Source organism: Cucurbita moschata, unplaced genomic scaffold (genome assembly GCF_002738365.1).
Source record: "Cucurbita moschata cultivar Rifu unplaced genomic scaffold, Cmos_1.0 Cmo_Scf00008, whole genome shotgun sequence".
NCBI lineage: Eukaryota > Viridiplantae > Streptophyta > Magnoliopsida > Cucurbitales > Cucurbitaceae > Cucurbita > Cucurbita moschata.
Window position 1 is genome coordinate 2,432,415 of NW_019268524.1, and position 15,789 is coordinate 2,448,203.

Sequence of the window (15,789 nt, forward strand, 5' to 3'; positions counted from 1 at the left end):
CAACAATATCATACAAGATACTTAAATGCAAAACCGTACTGCGATTCTAAATTTAGAAATCATTGTATTACTATATTTTATATTTGATTGCAACGAAATCTTTTATAATTTTATTTCGAGTTACCAACTTCTCTTTTTTTCTTCATTTTGGATCGGAAAATAGAAGAGTTGCGTGAATCAAAAATACAAGGGAGGTTCATGGCCAAGGGTAAAGATGCCCGAGTAACAGTTATTTTGGAATGTACTCGTTGTGTTCGAAACGGTGTTAATAAGGAATCCGTGGGGATTTCCAGATATATTACTCAAAAGAATCGACACAATACGCCTAGTCGATTGGAATTGAGAAAATTCTGTCCCCGTTGTTACAAACATACGATTCATGGGGAGATAAAGAAATAGATCGAACCAATCGTCTGTGTGTCACCCTTTTCCAATCCAAGGAAGATGCAAAATTACATATATTAAACATATTTTAGATTTAAATATAAACAAACCAAATCCTATTTCTTAATTCTAAATTATTTTAGATCCGATCGAAATAGGATTTTCGGGATAAGGAATAAACAAACCATGGATAAATCCAAGAGACTCCTTCTTAAATCCAAACGATCTTTTCGTAGGCGTTTGCCCCCGATTCAATCGGGGGATCGAATTGATTATAGAAACATGAGTTTAATTAGTCGATTTATTAGTGAACAAGGAAAAATATTATCTAGACGGGTAAATAGATTGACCTTAAAACAGCAACGCTTAATTACTATTGCTATAAAACAAGCTCGTATTTTATCTTTGTTACCTTTTCTTAATAATGAGAAACAATTTGAAAGAAGGGCGTCTACCGCTGGAACTATTGGTCTTAGAACCAGGAATAAATAGGCTTACTCTTCAATTGAATTAAAATGAAAATCCAAACTCAACCGCCGATTGATGCTTTGTTCGAAAAATCCCAAAATCTAGATTTGATTGTCGTGTCGTAAGAAAAAAAAGGAGAAGAAGAATTAATCTTTTTTTTATTGAACATATTTGCTCATTTTGACCACTTTATGATATTTTATCATACTAATTTCTACTTTACCTTCTCGGAGTTCATTCTCGAGAGAACTCCATTTTAAGCATTCCGCTGGATTCTTTCCAATCTTCTTATTTTATGATCTCATTGGAAATCATATAAAGACAATTCCTACAAACTGAAAGCCCCCATTCCTATTCTTTTGATATTATGCATGTCCTTCTCTCTCTTTTGGATAATTTGGAAAATGTCCATGACTAATCCTTTCTATATCTTGGTCTTTCTAACCATCCACTCATTTTTGCTCAATCGGCCGTGTTATGGTAATACATATATGGTCTGGTATTACATCCAAATAATAGTGAAAACTCAATCCAATTTCTCAGAACTTGCTCACACAGAGGGAGGGGTCTAAAAGCTTTTCAGGAAAGACTGGTCGGGGCTCCTAGCTGGAGAGGAAGAAAGAATCTACATCGATCACGATGCGCAAGGTAATCGTGTCCTCTCGCTATCGGTCTCACAATTCCATTGCCTGAACCTATACCCATTTATTCTTGAACGAGGTTTGGGCTCTAGAAGGATTTGGTGTTGCTCATATTTTACAAGAGATGCTTACTTATAAATCTGATCATATTAGAGCTCGGCAAGAAGTACTTGGTACTACGATCATTGGAGGAACAATACCTAAACCTGAGGATACTCCAGAATCTTTTCAATTGCTCGTTCGAGAATTACGATCTTTGGCTTTGGGGTTAAGTAGCTAGCTAGCTTGAGGTTCAGTCTTTCCTTCTGTTCAAGAAGAGTTAGGTTCCGGAGAGAAGCGGTAAGACTACTAGCCTACTTCAGTCTTGACTTGATCTCTCTCATTCTGGTTTCGTCGTGACTTCCAACTCTCATTCATTGAATATGCTTTCTTTACTACAGTGAAAGAATAACTCACAATCACTTCTGGTAATATAGAGAGAGGGGCAGGTTAGAAGCCCTGAGACCTAAGAAGAGGCGAAGACACGAAACCGTACCCGGTTCAGGGGCAGGTTGAACTATCTCTTTTCTGTACTCTCCAGTTCCGGATTGAATGAAAGAATAAATAGGAGGAGGAGCGAAGCAATGAAACCGATAGGTGATTGAGCCGGAGTTCTGTCTCATTCTTCTTGAGTTGAGACTCTCCATTCCCCCGTCGGTAATTAATTCCATTTCCTTCTTTCTTTCACTCTAAGCTCGTTCAATCGGGTTCCGTCATTCATTAAGGTAAATAAATAAATAGGGGCAGGGGCAGGTTCAGGAGAGAAGGCAAGTCAGCCTATTTACTTCCTGAAAGAAGGAATATGCTTTACCTTCTTCAATCAGGTTTAGTCGCTTCTCTTCTTCTTCATTCTGTAAAGGTTCCGGTCATAGAGGCAGGGGCAGGCAGGTTCAGGAGCAAATCCCTTTTTCCCTTGTTTATTTACTGTTAGGGGAGTAAAAGAGTGAGTTCAATCAAAGAGCTAGCTAAGAATGTCCCTTAAAAGGAGCTAAGGGGACGGGGTCTTTTCAATCAAGCACGAATAGAACGAGATAAAGAAGGGGCAACCTAGAGAGATGGTCATATCTCTTTTCTGAATGTGGTATCGAGGTTCGGTTCATTTGGAAAAGAGGTCGGGAGACCGTGCGAATGGTTTAATTGATGACTTCGCTTCAATCTCTTCGACTGAACCTGAAGGAGACTTCGATCATTCCACTTTAGCTGAAGAAGGAATGAATCAATTATCCACGGCTTTACTTTGGCCTTTCCCAAAAGGCCTCATACCAATAGAGATTATTCATCACTTATAAACCGATGATCTTCCACTAAATTAACCAATGTGGGACTCATCCAAAATTTTGAGGTTCTTAAAGACAAGTAGAAGAAAAAGGGAACTTTAAAGCAATGCAATTCACTAACACGATTACGATGCGCGCATCTTATTTCGAACGAAGGGGCAAATACAGCAATATAGACAGCAACAAATAGAACGGAGAAGGCAGAAGTAGACTACAAGAACTCAACCAAATAAAGAAGAGAAACAAACAAAAAGAACGGAGAAGGCAGAGGTGGACTACAAGAAATCAACCAAATAAAGAAGATAAACAAACGAGGAGGCTGCAGAACGTCGTCATCATCGTCGTCATTGTCGTCGAGTGGTTTGAAGCATTTCAGAGTTGCAGGACGATGGGGATGTGGCCTTCATATCCACATCCTTAGCCAATCAGTCTGGTGTTGTAGGACCTGCAATTCAAGCATTTTTGAGCCACAACATGATACTGCACCTTCGACGTTTTCCCGCAATCGTTGCAAAGAATCCAAACCTGTCCAAAATAAGAAGTTTTTAAGTCGAGGTGACCAAAAAAGTCAATGAATATATACACATTGTAAACCCGTGATTAACTAGGTCCACTTGTATACACTTCGACTATCTCACTACTTCGTGACGAAATGTAGTAGGGTCAAAGTAGTACTACTTCAGTAGGGTCAAAGTAGTGAGATGGGGCCACCAGCACATGAACAAATGGGGTATCATTTTGATTGAGAAACTCCACACATAACTATCACTTGCGAAGAAAATGACATAATAGATAGCAATTTGAACACAATCTTTCTGCTAGGATATCATATTAACTACCACTACATAGCTCCAGCTGATATGCTCTATAATGAAAGAAGATCCAAAGTTTTGGAGTTTTACCACTTTATTTTGGTATGGCTCTGGAATTGGAGTAGCTGCAATTTCCATGTCAAATTTTTCCCACACCTTGGACATATCACAAACGGACTTGGAGCAGAGAGGACAAGCAAATCTATGGCAGGCTCACAATTTGATTCAGAAACAAAGTTCCATAATCATAAGTAAACAAGAACTGTGTATAAGCACTCACTGAAAGTGATCTCTCATCGCATTCAAGCAACTTTGATGGATGGTGTGTCCACACGGCATCACCGATACGTCGTTTGTCGAATCAAACAGATACTGCAAGCCATTTGATAAAGATGTGCATTATCAGTTTGTGTGGGTATACAATAGATAGCGGGCTTTCCCTCGAGGGGAAGACGCGTCTGCTAGGGGAAGGTTTCCACACCCTTATAAACGGTGGTTTGTTCTCCTCCCCAACCACGTGGGACATTCACAGAAGCTTTACCTCAAAGCAAACAGGACAGTCATGGTGCATTGCTCCTTCGATGCAGGGATGGCCATTTTTTAAAATAGCTGAATAGCAGCAACCTTCATGGAAAAAAGTACATATTATACAAAAATTAGCACACATGTGACCATCAATAGCAGGATGAATTCAGATAATCACATATGACTTACCACACTTATGGCAGTGGAAGAATTTCTCCCGCCCCCCGATTCTGTCAAAACGTTCAAAAGCCATCGAGTAAGCGTGGGAACGGAGCGCTAATCTTTGAGAAGGTATACGGATTAGGATATCGTACCTACAAATTCCACAGCCATTACAGTGATACTGCTTCTTAGATGTCTGCAACAAACAAAATGTATACCAAAATAAATACAAACTAAGATTGATGCATACAAAAACGAGACGTGAATTGGTGCACAAAATGGAACTCACATCATCATCAAACAGCTTGCAAGTCTCACAGAAATATTTCCCAAAACACACACCACAGTTCATACATTCTTGGCGAACCTGTTGAATCAGAACCAACAGAGTCCATGAACATAAGAATTACTCATCTTTACGAAATCATCTTTACGAAATCGAAACGGTACGATTAAGAACCCACCTCCTGTTCAGCTCCACAGAGTGAGCATATAACCTGAGAAAAATTAAGAGAAACTCAACTTCATGAAAGTTCTTTATAGGTTTAATGATGCATAATGAGTATGTTGAGGATTATTGGGAGTGAGTCCCACATTGGTTAATTTAGTGGAAGATCATGGGTTTATAAGTGAGGAATACTATCTCCATTGGTATGAGGCCAAGCAATGAGAGCTTATGCTCAAAGTGGACAATATCATACCATTGTGGAGAGTTGTGATTCCTAACATGGTATTAGAGTCATGCCCTAAACTTAGCCATGTCAATAGAATCCTCAAATGTCGAACAAAGAATTGTGGGCCTCGAAGATATAGCCAAAAGTGACTAAAGTGTTGAAAAAAAGGTGTACTTTGTTCGAGGGCTCCAGAGAAAGGAGTCGAGCCTCGATTAAGGGGAGGCTTATATAGTGTACTTTGTTCGAGGGGAGGATTGTTGAGGATTATTGGGAGTGAGTCCCACGTTGGCTAGTTTAGAGAATGATTATGGGTTTATAAGTGAGGAATACTATCTCCATTGGTACGAGAGCTTATGCTCAAAGTGAACAATATCATACCATTGTGGAGAGTCGTGTTCATCTAACAAAGTAACCAGTGGGTCGATTTACCTGGTCGACTTCATGGCGCGGGATCTCGTGTCTTTCCTTCTGATCAAGATGAATACTATTCTGCAAGAGGGAATAAGTAAGGTTATAAGTGGTTTAGAATGCCAGCAGTTCAAAATGAAGTTCCTTGCCTTTATTTCATTGTGGCAATGGCGGCAATCAAAGATTTCATTACAACAAGGAGCTCGGATGCGACACCTTCGCTTATAGTGTGCACATCTGCAAAATGACACCATCTGTGTTCAGCAAATGAACAGACAAGACTTGAAACAGAGTTAGAACAACGCTAATTGTTAATGGACTTGCCCATATTGCATATATCCCCTCTCCAACAACTCCTGGGAGTCAGCTGCGAGCTCTGCCATGGACAATGGTTGAATCTGGATAGTAACTTAGAGCAGCACCTGCATGTAGGAAGGACATTAGCAATGGTTCTGAAGGCAGAAAAGGCATGTTAATCACCCGTCAAACAGGCCATGACATTGTTGGTTTCTTGTATACAGCAGCACACCACAGCACATCAGCAACAAAGAATCCAATAAATGTTGTACAGCTCCAATCATCATAACTCCTCCATGAGAGGAATTCAGTTCATCCAAAAAAGAAAGGGTTATAAGAAACCCATATAATAACACACACTACAACGCAGCACTGGGGGAACTCCAGAGCCTCCAGCTTTGAATATTGTGACCAATTGCACATCATGATCACTTGATTTGTTGCACAACTACATGCACATGCACAGCGTGATGTCCCATATTGGTAGGGGACGAGAATACACCACAATTTATAAGGGTGTGGAACCTTCCCCTCGCAAACGCATTTTAAAATCTTGAGGGGAAGCTCAAAAGGGAAAGCCCAAAAAGACAATATCTACTAGCCATGAATCTGGGCCGTTACGCTGATGGTCTGGAAATCATCAGAAGATTTCATCTGAAACATGTTGAAGAAGCAAAGAACTCCAAAGATTCTGCCCATACTCCAACATCAAGATTTAGTAAGGGCTGCCGACAAGGCTGCCGACAAGAATCCAACATCCAACACCACCCTTAAAATAGAAGACAAATAGAGGCCAAGGATATAACATTCATTAATTTGCATTACTCTGTTCTACCCTTTTGAAAACAGAGGACAAAGCCTTCTCTACTGCATAAGGTAAGGGGAACTTCAACCGACATCTGGCTCCTAATTTCTAAAAACCAAATCCTAACCTACAAGCATTTCAATACAATCAAAATGTATTAAAGAGATTTAAAAATTTCACCAAATCACGGTACATAATCAAATCAAACAACTAAAACAATATCTAGTATGACTGCAAAAGAAATCTAAGATAAGCCTATGGAACGAACATTTCTCAGACCCAGTACGCATCGAAAAGAAAACATGCAACAAGAATTTCAACTTCTTTAATCGAAAGGGAATGAAAAAAAATCATAAAAAATTTGGGACCATATACCTCCACGATTGTAGTTGCAGATGAAACGAGAACCAGGAGATATAAGATCCCAAATCACATTCATTTTTCGAACCAAAATCATCAAAGCATCCAAACAAAAAAAAATCAATCCAAAGGCACATGCAAATCACATTGCCTAACAAAACACAACATAATCAAACTACGATCCAACCGTACCACAAAAAGATGATCAGAAAACAAACAATATGAACTACAAAAAACTTTCTTAATAGAAAAACGAACTTCCTTCAATCAGCAAATACAAAAGCTTGCGGCGGCCACCTGAATCCCAAAAACAGCAACAAAAGAGACCCAACACAGTCAGAAACTCGCTAGAATCGAGACTGAGATGAGAAATACACGAGAAATACGAGAATCGGAAGGTATGTGGTGCAATTCAAATCGAAGCAGTATTTATAGCAACTGCGAGGGCGTGGTTTCCAGAGGCTTCCCAACTCGCGCTTCTCAATGAATGAAAACGACTCTGTGGAGTTTAGGGTGTCGCTATCGTAAATAGTTTGTACGTAAAAGTAGGCTTCTACCCATGAATAGTGCACTTTCACTCTTACCCTTTAAAATAAAAAAAATAAAAAATAAAAAAAATTTCTTTTATACCTTTTTAGCTGTATTTTTCCTGCCATACATGATTTAATACAATTTTTAAAATTATAAAAATAATATAATTTTTCATAAAATTTTTTATTTATTTTATTTTATTTTATTTTCTGAAGGATAAATAGTACAATTGTTTTTCTTTATTAAACAAAAGTTTATATTTTAAAATAAGAATTTCAAAAATATTTTATATAAATACATGTATATTATCTTTTTTTTGTTTTGTTTATATTTTTTTATTTTATTTCTGTAATTGAAAATAAAAAAAATGAAATCACCCACTAATGAAATTTATAAGGGGTCATTCGAGGGTTAATTTTTTTTTTTAAAAAATATATTAATTAAGCCTATAAATTTTTAATTTAATGTTTATAAGTGTTAATTCCTTCAACTTTTAATTCAACCTTTTTTAAAATTAATTATTTTCGTTTATTTTTTTGATACGTGTATAAATATTTATTAAAAAATAAATACATTACGTATTTATTAGACATAGAAATTTTGTTTTATCAAATAATATTGAGAGAATAAAATAAAAATAATTAATAGGAAACAAGAAAAACAAAAATAGCTTTGGCCAAAGAGAGGGAATCTATGCACAATCAGCCAAGATTTAATCCGACGGCGGCTGAGAGAAAGAGAGAGAAGTGACCAAGTAAAATGGATTACAGTTGTAATTTCCTTTTTCTTTTCTATTTTTTTTTTAAAATTCGAAATTGTCGGTGATTTCGAAGCGTGTATGATTCCAGAAGCCCAAGACCTGGTCAAAGGGATTCGATTTTGACGGTCCTGATTTAAACTGACGCGTAGGAAATGATGCGTCGTCCAAGACCTGATCAAGGAGATTCCATTTAGACGGTCCTGATTTAAACTGACGCGTAGGGAATGATGCGTCGTCTAAAACCTGGTCAAGGGAATTCAATTTCGACAGTCCTGATTTGAACTGACGCGAGGAGTGATGTGTCTATGTTTAGTAAGTCACTTGTCGACATGGAGGTCGAAAAAATATTGACGTGTACAATAAGTAAATATACTAATAATTAAAATAAATAAATAAATAAATAAAGATTTTTGTTTTTGGATAAGTGTTTGGGAGAATTGTGCATTCCGGAATTGGGTGGGAGCCCTCTTTGCCACGTCTATATTCCTTTCATTTTATTACTAAATTTTTAATTTGGTTCACATATTTAACATTAAAAAACATAAATTTACCAAATTATTCAATAAATTTGTGAATATTATAAAATATTAACAAAATAGATAAATTAAAAAAAAAAAAAAAAAAACCAGACCAATTCAATCCAACTATATCCCGTTAATATGTCTCAAACTGATCCAACCCAGTTAATGTCTCAAACGAACACGTTCGGACCTCTATTAATATGTCTCATACTGATCCAGCCCCGTCGGAGGAGCATGGATGGCCAATGAGGAGGCTCATGGAGCATGGATGGCCAATGAGGAGGCTCATGGCTGCTAGGAGCCTAACAAAGAAGGGTTGCAATTGAACGAACACATCCCAACCCAACCTAATATTTTATGATTAAGTTAGATGGTTTGAATTAAAAAAATTACTCGACCTGTGTTAATGTCTCAAATTGATCCAACCGGGTCGGAGGAACATGGATAGCTAATGAGGAGGCTCATGGCTGCTATAGAAGTCTACTCAGCCACACTATTGTAGTAAAAATGGATAAAAAGGTCCATAAATTTACATATATTGGTTAGAGTTTTAGGGGTTATGGACGTGGATATGCAGGAATAATCCAAAAAGATGTACAACTTTGTATTATTATTGTTTTTTTCTTTTATTTTTTTCCCCCTTTTTTGATGGATTCTTCATGCTCCCTTCCCTTCTGTACAAGAACTAAATCTTATGAGAAGATTTGGAGAAATTTTGGAATCAGATCAAAAGTGGATAATATATATATATATATATATATATATATCTGGGCGGTCCGGGGACCACCTCGGCTCCTCTTTTCTCGAGAATTCATACATCCCTTATTAGTATATGGACAACTACCTCTCGAGCACAGGTTTAGGTTCGGCCTCAATGGAAAAATAGAACGAGGCACCTATCAATGTATCTTCACAGACCAAGAACTACGAGATCGCCTCTTTCATTCTGGGGTGGCGGAGGGATCGTACCACTCGAGCCTTTTTTTTCATGTTTTTCCTGGATGTCCGGAGAAAGCTCCAATCAATAGGATTTTCTTAATCCTCCCTTCCCTAAGAATGTGAAATTCTTTTTCCTTTCTTCCGCAGGGACTAGGAGATTTGAAAAAGGATCTTAGAGTGTCTAGGGTGGGGCTAGGAGGGTTTCTTAACGCCTTCTTTTTTCTTCTCATCGGAGTTATTTCACAAAGACTTGATATGGTAAGGAAGAAGGGGGAACAAGCACACTTAGAGAGTGCAGTACAACGGTGAGTTGTATGATGGTAAGATATCACATCGAAAATTCTACGTTGGTCCGAGAATAGAACGAAACATTTATCTTAAAGTGTGAAAACTTCTCACTAACCTATGCTTTTTTTAGAACGGTGAAGACAATATCTTACCAGTTTACTGAAAGAAATTTAAGTTAAAAAATATCAGTAAATATAAACTAGAGGGAATAGAATAAAAGCAAAGGGCTTTTTGGATCAAATCTCCAGCTCAGAAAGTGCTTGAGATAAGCAGAAAAGATATATGGTCAAAATTGGAGGAAAAGAAGGGATAAAAAGATTAGGAATGATAAAAAGATTACAAGTTACACCGGTCCAAGTCCATCGCTAGCAGATATTATCCTATTTTGATTTTTTTTTTCGGTCTTCCCTTCAAGGTTTAACAAACACGTTCTAGAATCATGAGACTGATGACGATACGTAACGAACCAAAGTGGACAATTTCTGTTAGCGGTGGGCTTGGATTATTATAAAAGGAGTTTCTTTTCAAACAAACGGTGGAATAGATAGATTCAAACTCACAAGGGTTATCAACTACTAGATAAGCAAGGATTATGAGACATTATGTTCGACTAAAAGTTATCAAACTGAGCATGGTCTATTGTTCAAGAATTTAGTCCATAAAAGAAAAGGAAAATAATAAAATATAAAATAAGATTGGAAAAGAAAAATCAGATAATTTTGATTTATATATTTCTTTATAGAAAAAATTGAAACGATGGGAGAATGATTCAGATCAAAAGCATCAATAAGAGTAGAAAAAAGACACTGACCTAAAGAAGACGTTGCCACATTGACAAAAGGATGCATTAGTGTCTAGCGTCCTAACTGCCATGCGTTTTCCTCGTGATCCAAGTGCACTGCAAAATTCAGACACCTTTATTGTAAGAATGAAACTTAATTGACAGCAGTCACGTTGACTCAACTCGCAGTAATACCTTGAGTCTTAGGGTGGTTTAGATAGCCTCAAGTCTCCGATTAGAAACCTTGGGTCCAGTAGGCCATATTTGATATAAACTAGGAGGAGTTTAGCTACCTAAACCTTTACAGTGAAATCTCACATTGATAGGAGAGAGGAACGAGTGCTAGCGAGAACGCTGAGGCTCGAAGGCGGATGGATTGTGAAATCCCACATTGATTGGAAAGAAAAACGAGTACCAACAAGGACGCTGAGCCTGAAGAGGAGTGAATTGTGAGATCCCACATTAGTGGGAGAGAGGAACAAATGCCAACAAGGATGCTGAGCCCCGAAGTAAGTGGATTGTGAAATCCCACATCGGTTGGAAAGAGAAACGGAACATTCCTTTCGAACATAAATGGAAGTTACTGCAAAACCTATTCAAATTTGTTTAAAATAGCAATATGAGATAGAAGGCGTGGCTATTCTAGAAGATGTCTAGCAATGTTTCCATGGTTGAGATCAATGCCGGTGGATTTAAGGAATGTTTTGCAGCAAAAACTCCGGTGTAGTTTCACATATTGTATCTCACTCAGTTGACAATTATGTTTAGCAGTTTTGAGATAATGGCTTGCTTCCAATACTCTGCCTCTGCAAATAAGTATAAGAAAGGTGGTGACGAAGATAATAGAACTTTTTCATTTTATATTTCAATGGTAAAAATGTTCACTGAAGTTTTTATGCTGGAAAAAAATGACAAGAATGTAAAGGTGGCTTTGTTTCTCTTTTCCTTGCTTCTTAACTCGGGAGAAGAAAGAGGTGGCAAAGAAGAGAAGATTTGAGAAGCTGGAAAAACTAAGTGGGGGAGTGAACGAGCTTATGCCAGAGCATGAAGAAACAGTGCAAATGTAACAACTCAAGTCCACCGCTAGCAAATATTATTTTCTTTAGATTTTTCCTTTTGGATTTCCCTTCAAGGTTTTTAAAACGCGTCGGAGAGGTTTCCACATCCTTATAAATAAGATTTCATTCCCCTCTCAAACTGATGCGGGAGCTCACAGCAAAGATTTAGGTAGCTAAACCCCTCTCAGTTTATATCAAATATGGCCTACTGGATCCAAAGTTTCTAATTTGACGAAAACTTGAAAAATACTTTTTCTATCGATTAATATTGTTTCAGGTCTTAGATTTCTCATGATTAAAGCCAAACCTCTGGGTTTTAATATAACTGAGACTCAGAGGCTATCTAAACCACACTGTCTTAAGGTATTACTTCAAGTTCAGTTATAGTGGCGGCTTGTCACTTAAGTTTCATTCTTACAGTAAATGTGTCTAAATTGTACAGGGCACTTGGATCGTGAGGAAAACGCATGGCAGTTAGGATGCTGGATATTAATGCATCCGTGTGCTAATGTGGCAACGTCTTCTTTGGGTGAGTGTCTTCTTTCTACTCTTATTGATGTTTTTATCTGAATGATTCTCTCATCGTTTCAATTTTTTTAATAATAAATATATAAATCAAAATTATCTAAATTTTTCTTTTCAATCTCAATATATATTTTATTATTTTCGTTTTATTTTATTGAACTTCTAGTCGATGATATATGTCTAGAACAATAGACCCATACTCAAGTGGACGCATCATTATTTTGTTGGTTTAACATGTGGGATGAGAATTCAAATTACTAACCATTTAGTTGAAGATAATATGTCTCATAATCCTGACTAATTTAGTAGTTGATAACCTTTATGAGTTTGAATCTCTGCTCTCCTACAGTAGGTTTGAAAGAAACTCCTCTTGTAACAGCTCAAGTCCACCGCAAGCAGAAATTGTCCGCTTTGGTCCGTTACGTATCACCATCAATCTCACGGTTATAAAACGCATATGTTAAAAAATAGTATCGGAGTCCGACATCGGGCAGTGTGCCAGCGAGGACGCTAGGCTCCGGAGGGGACTGAATTGTGAGATCCCACATTGGTTGGAGAGAGGAACGAGTGCCAACGAGGATGTTGAGCCTCGAAGGAAGGTGTATTGTAACATCCCACATCGGTTGGAGAGGGGAACGAAACATTCTTTATAAGGGTGTAGAAATCTCTCCGACGAGCTTTAGAAATTTTGAGAGAGAAGCTCGAAAGAGAAAGCCCAAAAAGAACAATATCTACTGGTGGTGGGATTGGCGGTTATATTTGCACTGTTTCTTCATGCTTTGCCATAAGCTCAGTTAACTCCCCGCTTAATTTTTTCCAGCTTCTCAAATCTTCTCTTCCTTGTCATCTCTTTCTTCTCCCTAATTAAAAAGGGAGGAAAGGAGGAGCGAAGCCACTTGTACATTCTTGTCATTTTTTCCAGCCTAAGAACTCTAGGGAACATTATTCCAATTGAGACATGAAATGAAAAAGTTCTACCATCCTCATCACCACCTTTCTCATACTTATTTGCATAGACAGAGTATTGGAAACAAGTCATTATCTCAATCTGCTACACATAGGTGTTCTTGCTCCAAACCATCTCTTAAACCCAAATTATTACGGGCATAGATCTAAATTATGGAAACATTGCAAGACATCTTCCAGAATAGCTACTCCGATCTGATATTGCTATTTTAAACAAAGTTTTGCAGTCAAGTTCCAAGTAGCCTCTAAAGACTTGCGCTTCTCTTTTGAACTGCCTGATAATTTTGAGAGTGTAATTATTCTTGCCAACAAGTTTCATGGATGTTCTTGCCAACAAATTTCAGGATGGTCCATAACAATCGCTCATGATTGTTTTTCTTTTTTTCTTCAAAATCGGCTTTGTGTAACAGCCCAAGTTCACCGCTAACAAATATTGTCAACTTTGGCCCGTTACGTATAGCCGTCAGCCCCACGGTTTCAAAACGCATCTACTGAAGAGAGGTTTCCACACCCTTATAAAGAATGCTTTATTCCCTTTTCCAACCGAGGTGAGATCTCGCAAGCTTGCACAGGGTTAACATCAATCTTTAAAATTTTGATATTAAAGATTAAATTATAGCATGCACGTTTAAAAGATAAAATGGTAATGGAAGAACAAAAACACATTGATCAGCAAATATTTGCTTAAAACTCTTCAACTAAATCTGCAAAACCAGACCCTGTTCTCATGCAATATAGAATTTTCCCTAATTGTTTGAACAATTCTCTTTGCACATCCAAGCCAGAACACTTCCTAAGAAGATTCCTAATCCAATTGAAACGAACGTGCTATATGCATAATAGACCCTGACTTTGAAATGCCTCCCTACAACTAACCATGACCAACATTCATGCGTGATTGTTTTAAGAACCTGCTCAACTTAAAACGTACGCTATCTACTTCTTTGTTCATCTAATTCGGTATGATATTATCCAATTTGAGTATAAGCTCTCCTGGCTTTGTTTTGGACTTCCCCAAAATGCCTCGTACCAATTGAGATAATATTTTTCACATGATCGTTCCTAAATTAGCCAATGCGAGACTCCCTCCTAACAATCCTCAACAATCCTCCCCTCGAACAAAGTATACTATAGAGTCTCTCCTGAGACCTATGGAGCCCTCGAACAGCCTCCATTAATTGAGGCTCGACTCCTTTCTTTGGAGTCTTCAAACAAAGGGTGTTTACTTAAATTAGCCAATGTGAGACTCCCTCCTAACAATCCTCAACAATATCTAGATTCGATATGCCTAATAATCAAGACAGGCACGACGCGAACATAAGTTATTGCAGAGACATCACACTGAATGCCCTAAACCAAGAACTAGAGTTTACCTTCTGGTTCGCAAGTAGCTTGATGCAACAGAAACACGATATTTTGTCAAGCTCAACAGAGAAATGCTAGATCATTAAGTATAGACGAAATTAATTGGAAATTGAAGGCAGCACGCTGATAACAGGAACCGCTTATTTAAGTAAACACGAAATCAAGCACACAGAAATGGTAGATCAAGCTCAACAAAGCCAATATGAATTGAACAAATTATAATGCATGCGCTACACTCTGAAATCCACAAAACTATATGCTATTTAGAACAAAGCAACAGCTACAGTAGAGAGAGAGAGATGGTGAGCAAACCTGATGAGTTTCGAAAGGGAAAATTCACCTTATAGTTTGTCGACTTCAGTGGACAGTGATGGCAGTCGAAGTTTCCATTCGGAGTTTCGAATTTCTTGCCATTATTGAGCGACAGAGTTGCTGTGATGATTGATCAGACGGTGCTATCAACCAAATTGCAATGGTTCCCTCGAAATGTTTCCTTCAAGCTTCAATGCGAAATTTCCCCGAAATTTGGGTTTAGTGGGCTGACGTTTCAGAACAAATTGCCGCCATTTTTTTTTTTTTATTGCTTAAATGTCGTTATAGTTTTATTTTAAGAATCCATAACTTTCACATGTTAATAAAAAATTAAATATAAAATTAACATAATAATAATATTAATGAAAAATGTTAGAATCTAAACAAATTTGAATATTTCAAATCTTTATTTTAATTAAATTGACGATAGATAGAGTATAAATTATCAAAAGACAAGCATAAAATGAGTTCATTATTCACTCAAAAGTAAAAGCGGGTCATCTGTGATCATCCTTTTTAAATATTAATTTTCTCAATTAACAACTTTATAAAAAAAAAAAAAAAACTAAATATTCTATAGTCGTCTCATATAAACTTATAAAATATGATATACTCTCTCACGTATCTTTGTATAAACAATTTTAGGAGAGTCGTAAAATTCGTAAAATTGAGTTCATACTGCAACAAAATTTGCCAATAAAAATAGTGTATGAATTAATTGAACTACTTGAGAACATTGACATTTCATATCAGCATGATTTGATTTCAAAATCATCCCACCAATACAAAGTCGGATCAAAATCAAGCTAACCACTCGAGCATAGTTTAATGGAACAAGACATATATCATCATATCATCAAAAGTGCAAATCTTTAAACTCGACAAAATATC

General features: G+C 37.2%; 1 protein-coding gene and 1 long non-coding RNA gene across 6 annotated transcripts; both read right to left on the reverse strand.

The window, feature by feature from the left end:
* Positions 1-2,921: 2,921 nt before the first annotated feature.
* Positions 2,922-7,322, reverse strand: LOC111446548 (probable E3 ubiquitin-protein ligase RZFP34). Of its 5 annotated transcripts, XM_023085404.1 has the most exons (12): positions 7,111-7,316; positions 5,715-5,812; positions 5,540-5,627; positions 5,412-5,471; positions 4,773-4,805; positions 4,598-4,675; positions 4,461-4,504; positions 4,336-4,376; positions 4,163-4,245; positions 3,902-3,993; positions 3,712-3,823; positions 2,922-3,334 (listed from the first exon to the last, which is right to left on the reverse strand). In XM_023085404.1, the coding sequence occupies exons 2-12, from the start codon at positions 5,771-5,773 to the stop codon at positions 3,227-3,229; spliced, it is 798 nt and encodes a 265-aa protein (XP_022941172.1). In that variant the 5' UTR covers positions 5,774-5,812; positions 7,111-7,316; the 3' UTR covers positions 2,922-3,226. The 5 variants fall into 5 exon arrangements, with proteins under 5 accessions (XP_022941172.1, XP_022941171.1, XP_022941168.1 ...); XM_023085403.1 differs by having other exon boundaries at positions 4,336-4,504; positions 5,715-5,808; positions 7,113-7,322; XM_023085400.1 differs by having other exon boundaries at positions 4,336-4,504; positions 7,111-7,322.
* Positions 7,323-8,071: 749 nt separating this feature from the next.
* On the reverse strand, positions 8,072-15,143 carry LOC111446550. The gene is made up of 3 exons (XR_002711092.1): positions 14,927-15,143; positions 10,703-10,789; positions 8,072-8,415 (listed from the first exon to the last, which is right to left on the reverse strand). It is a non-coding gene; the product is annotated as an uncharacterized LOC111446550 (long non-coding RNA).
* Positions 15,144-15,789: the final 646 nt, after the last annotated feature.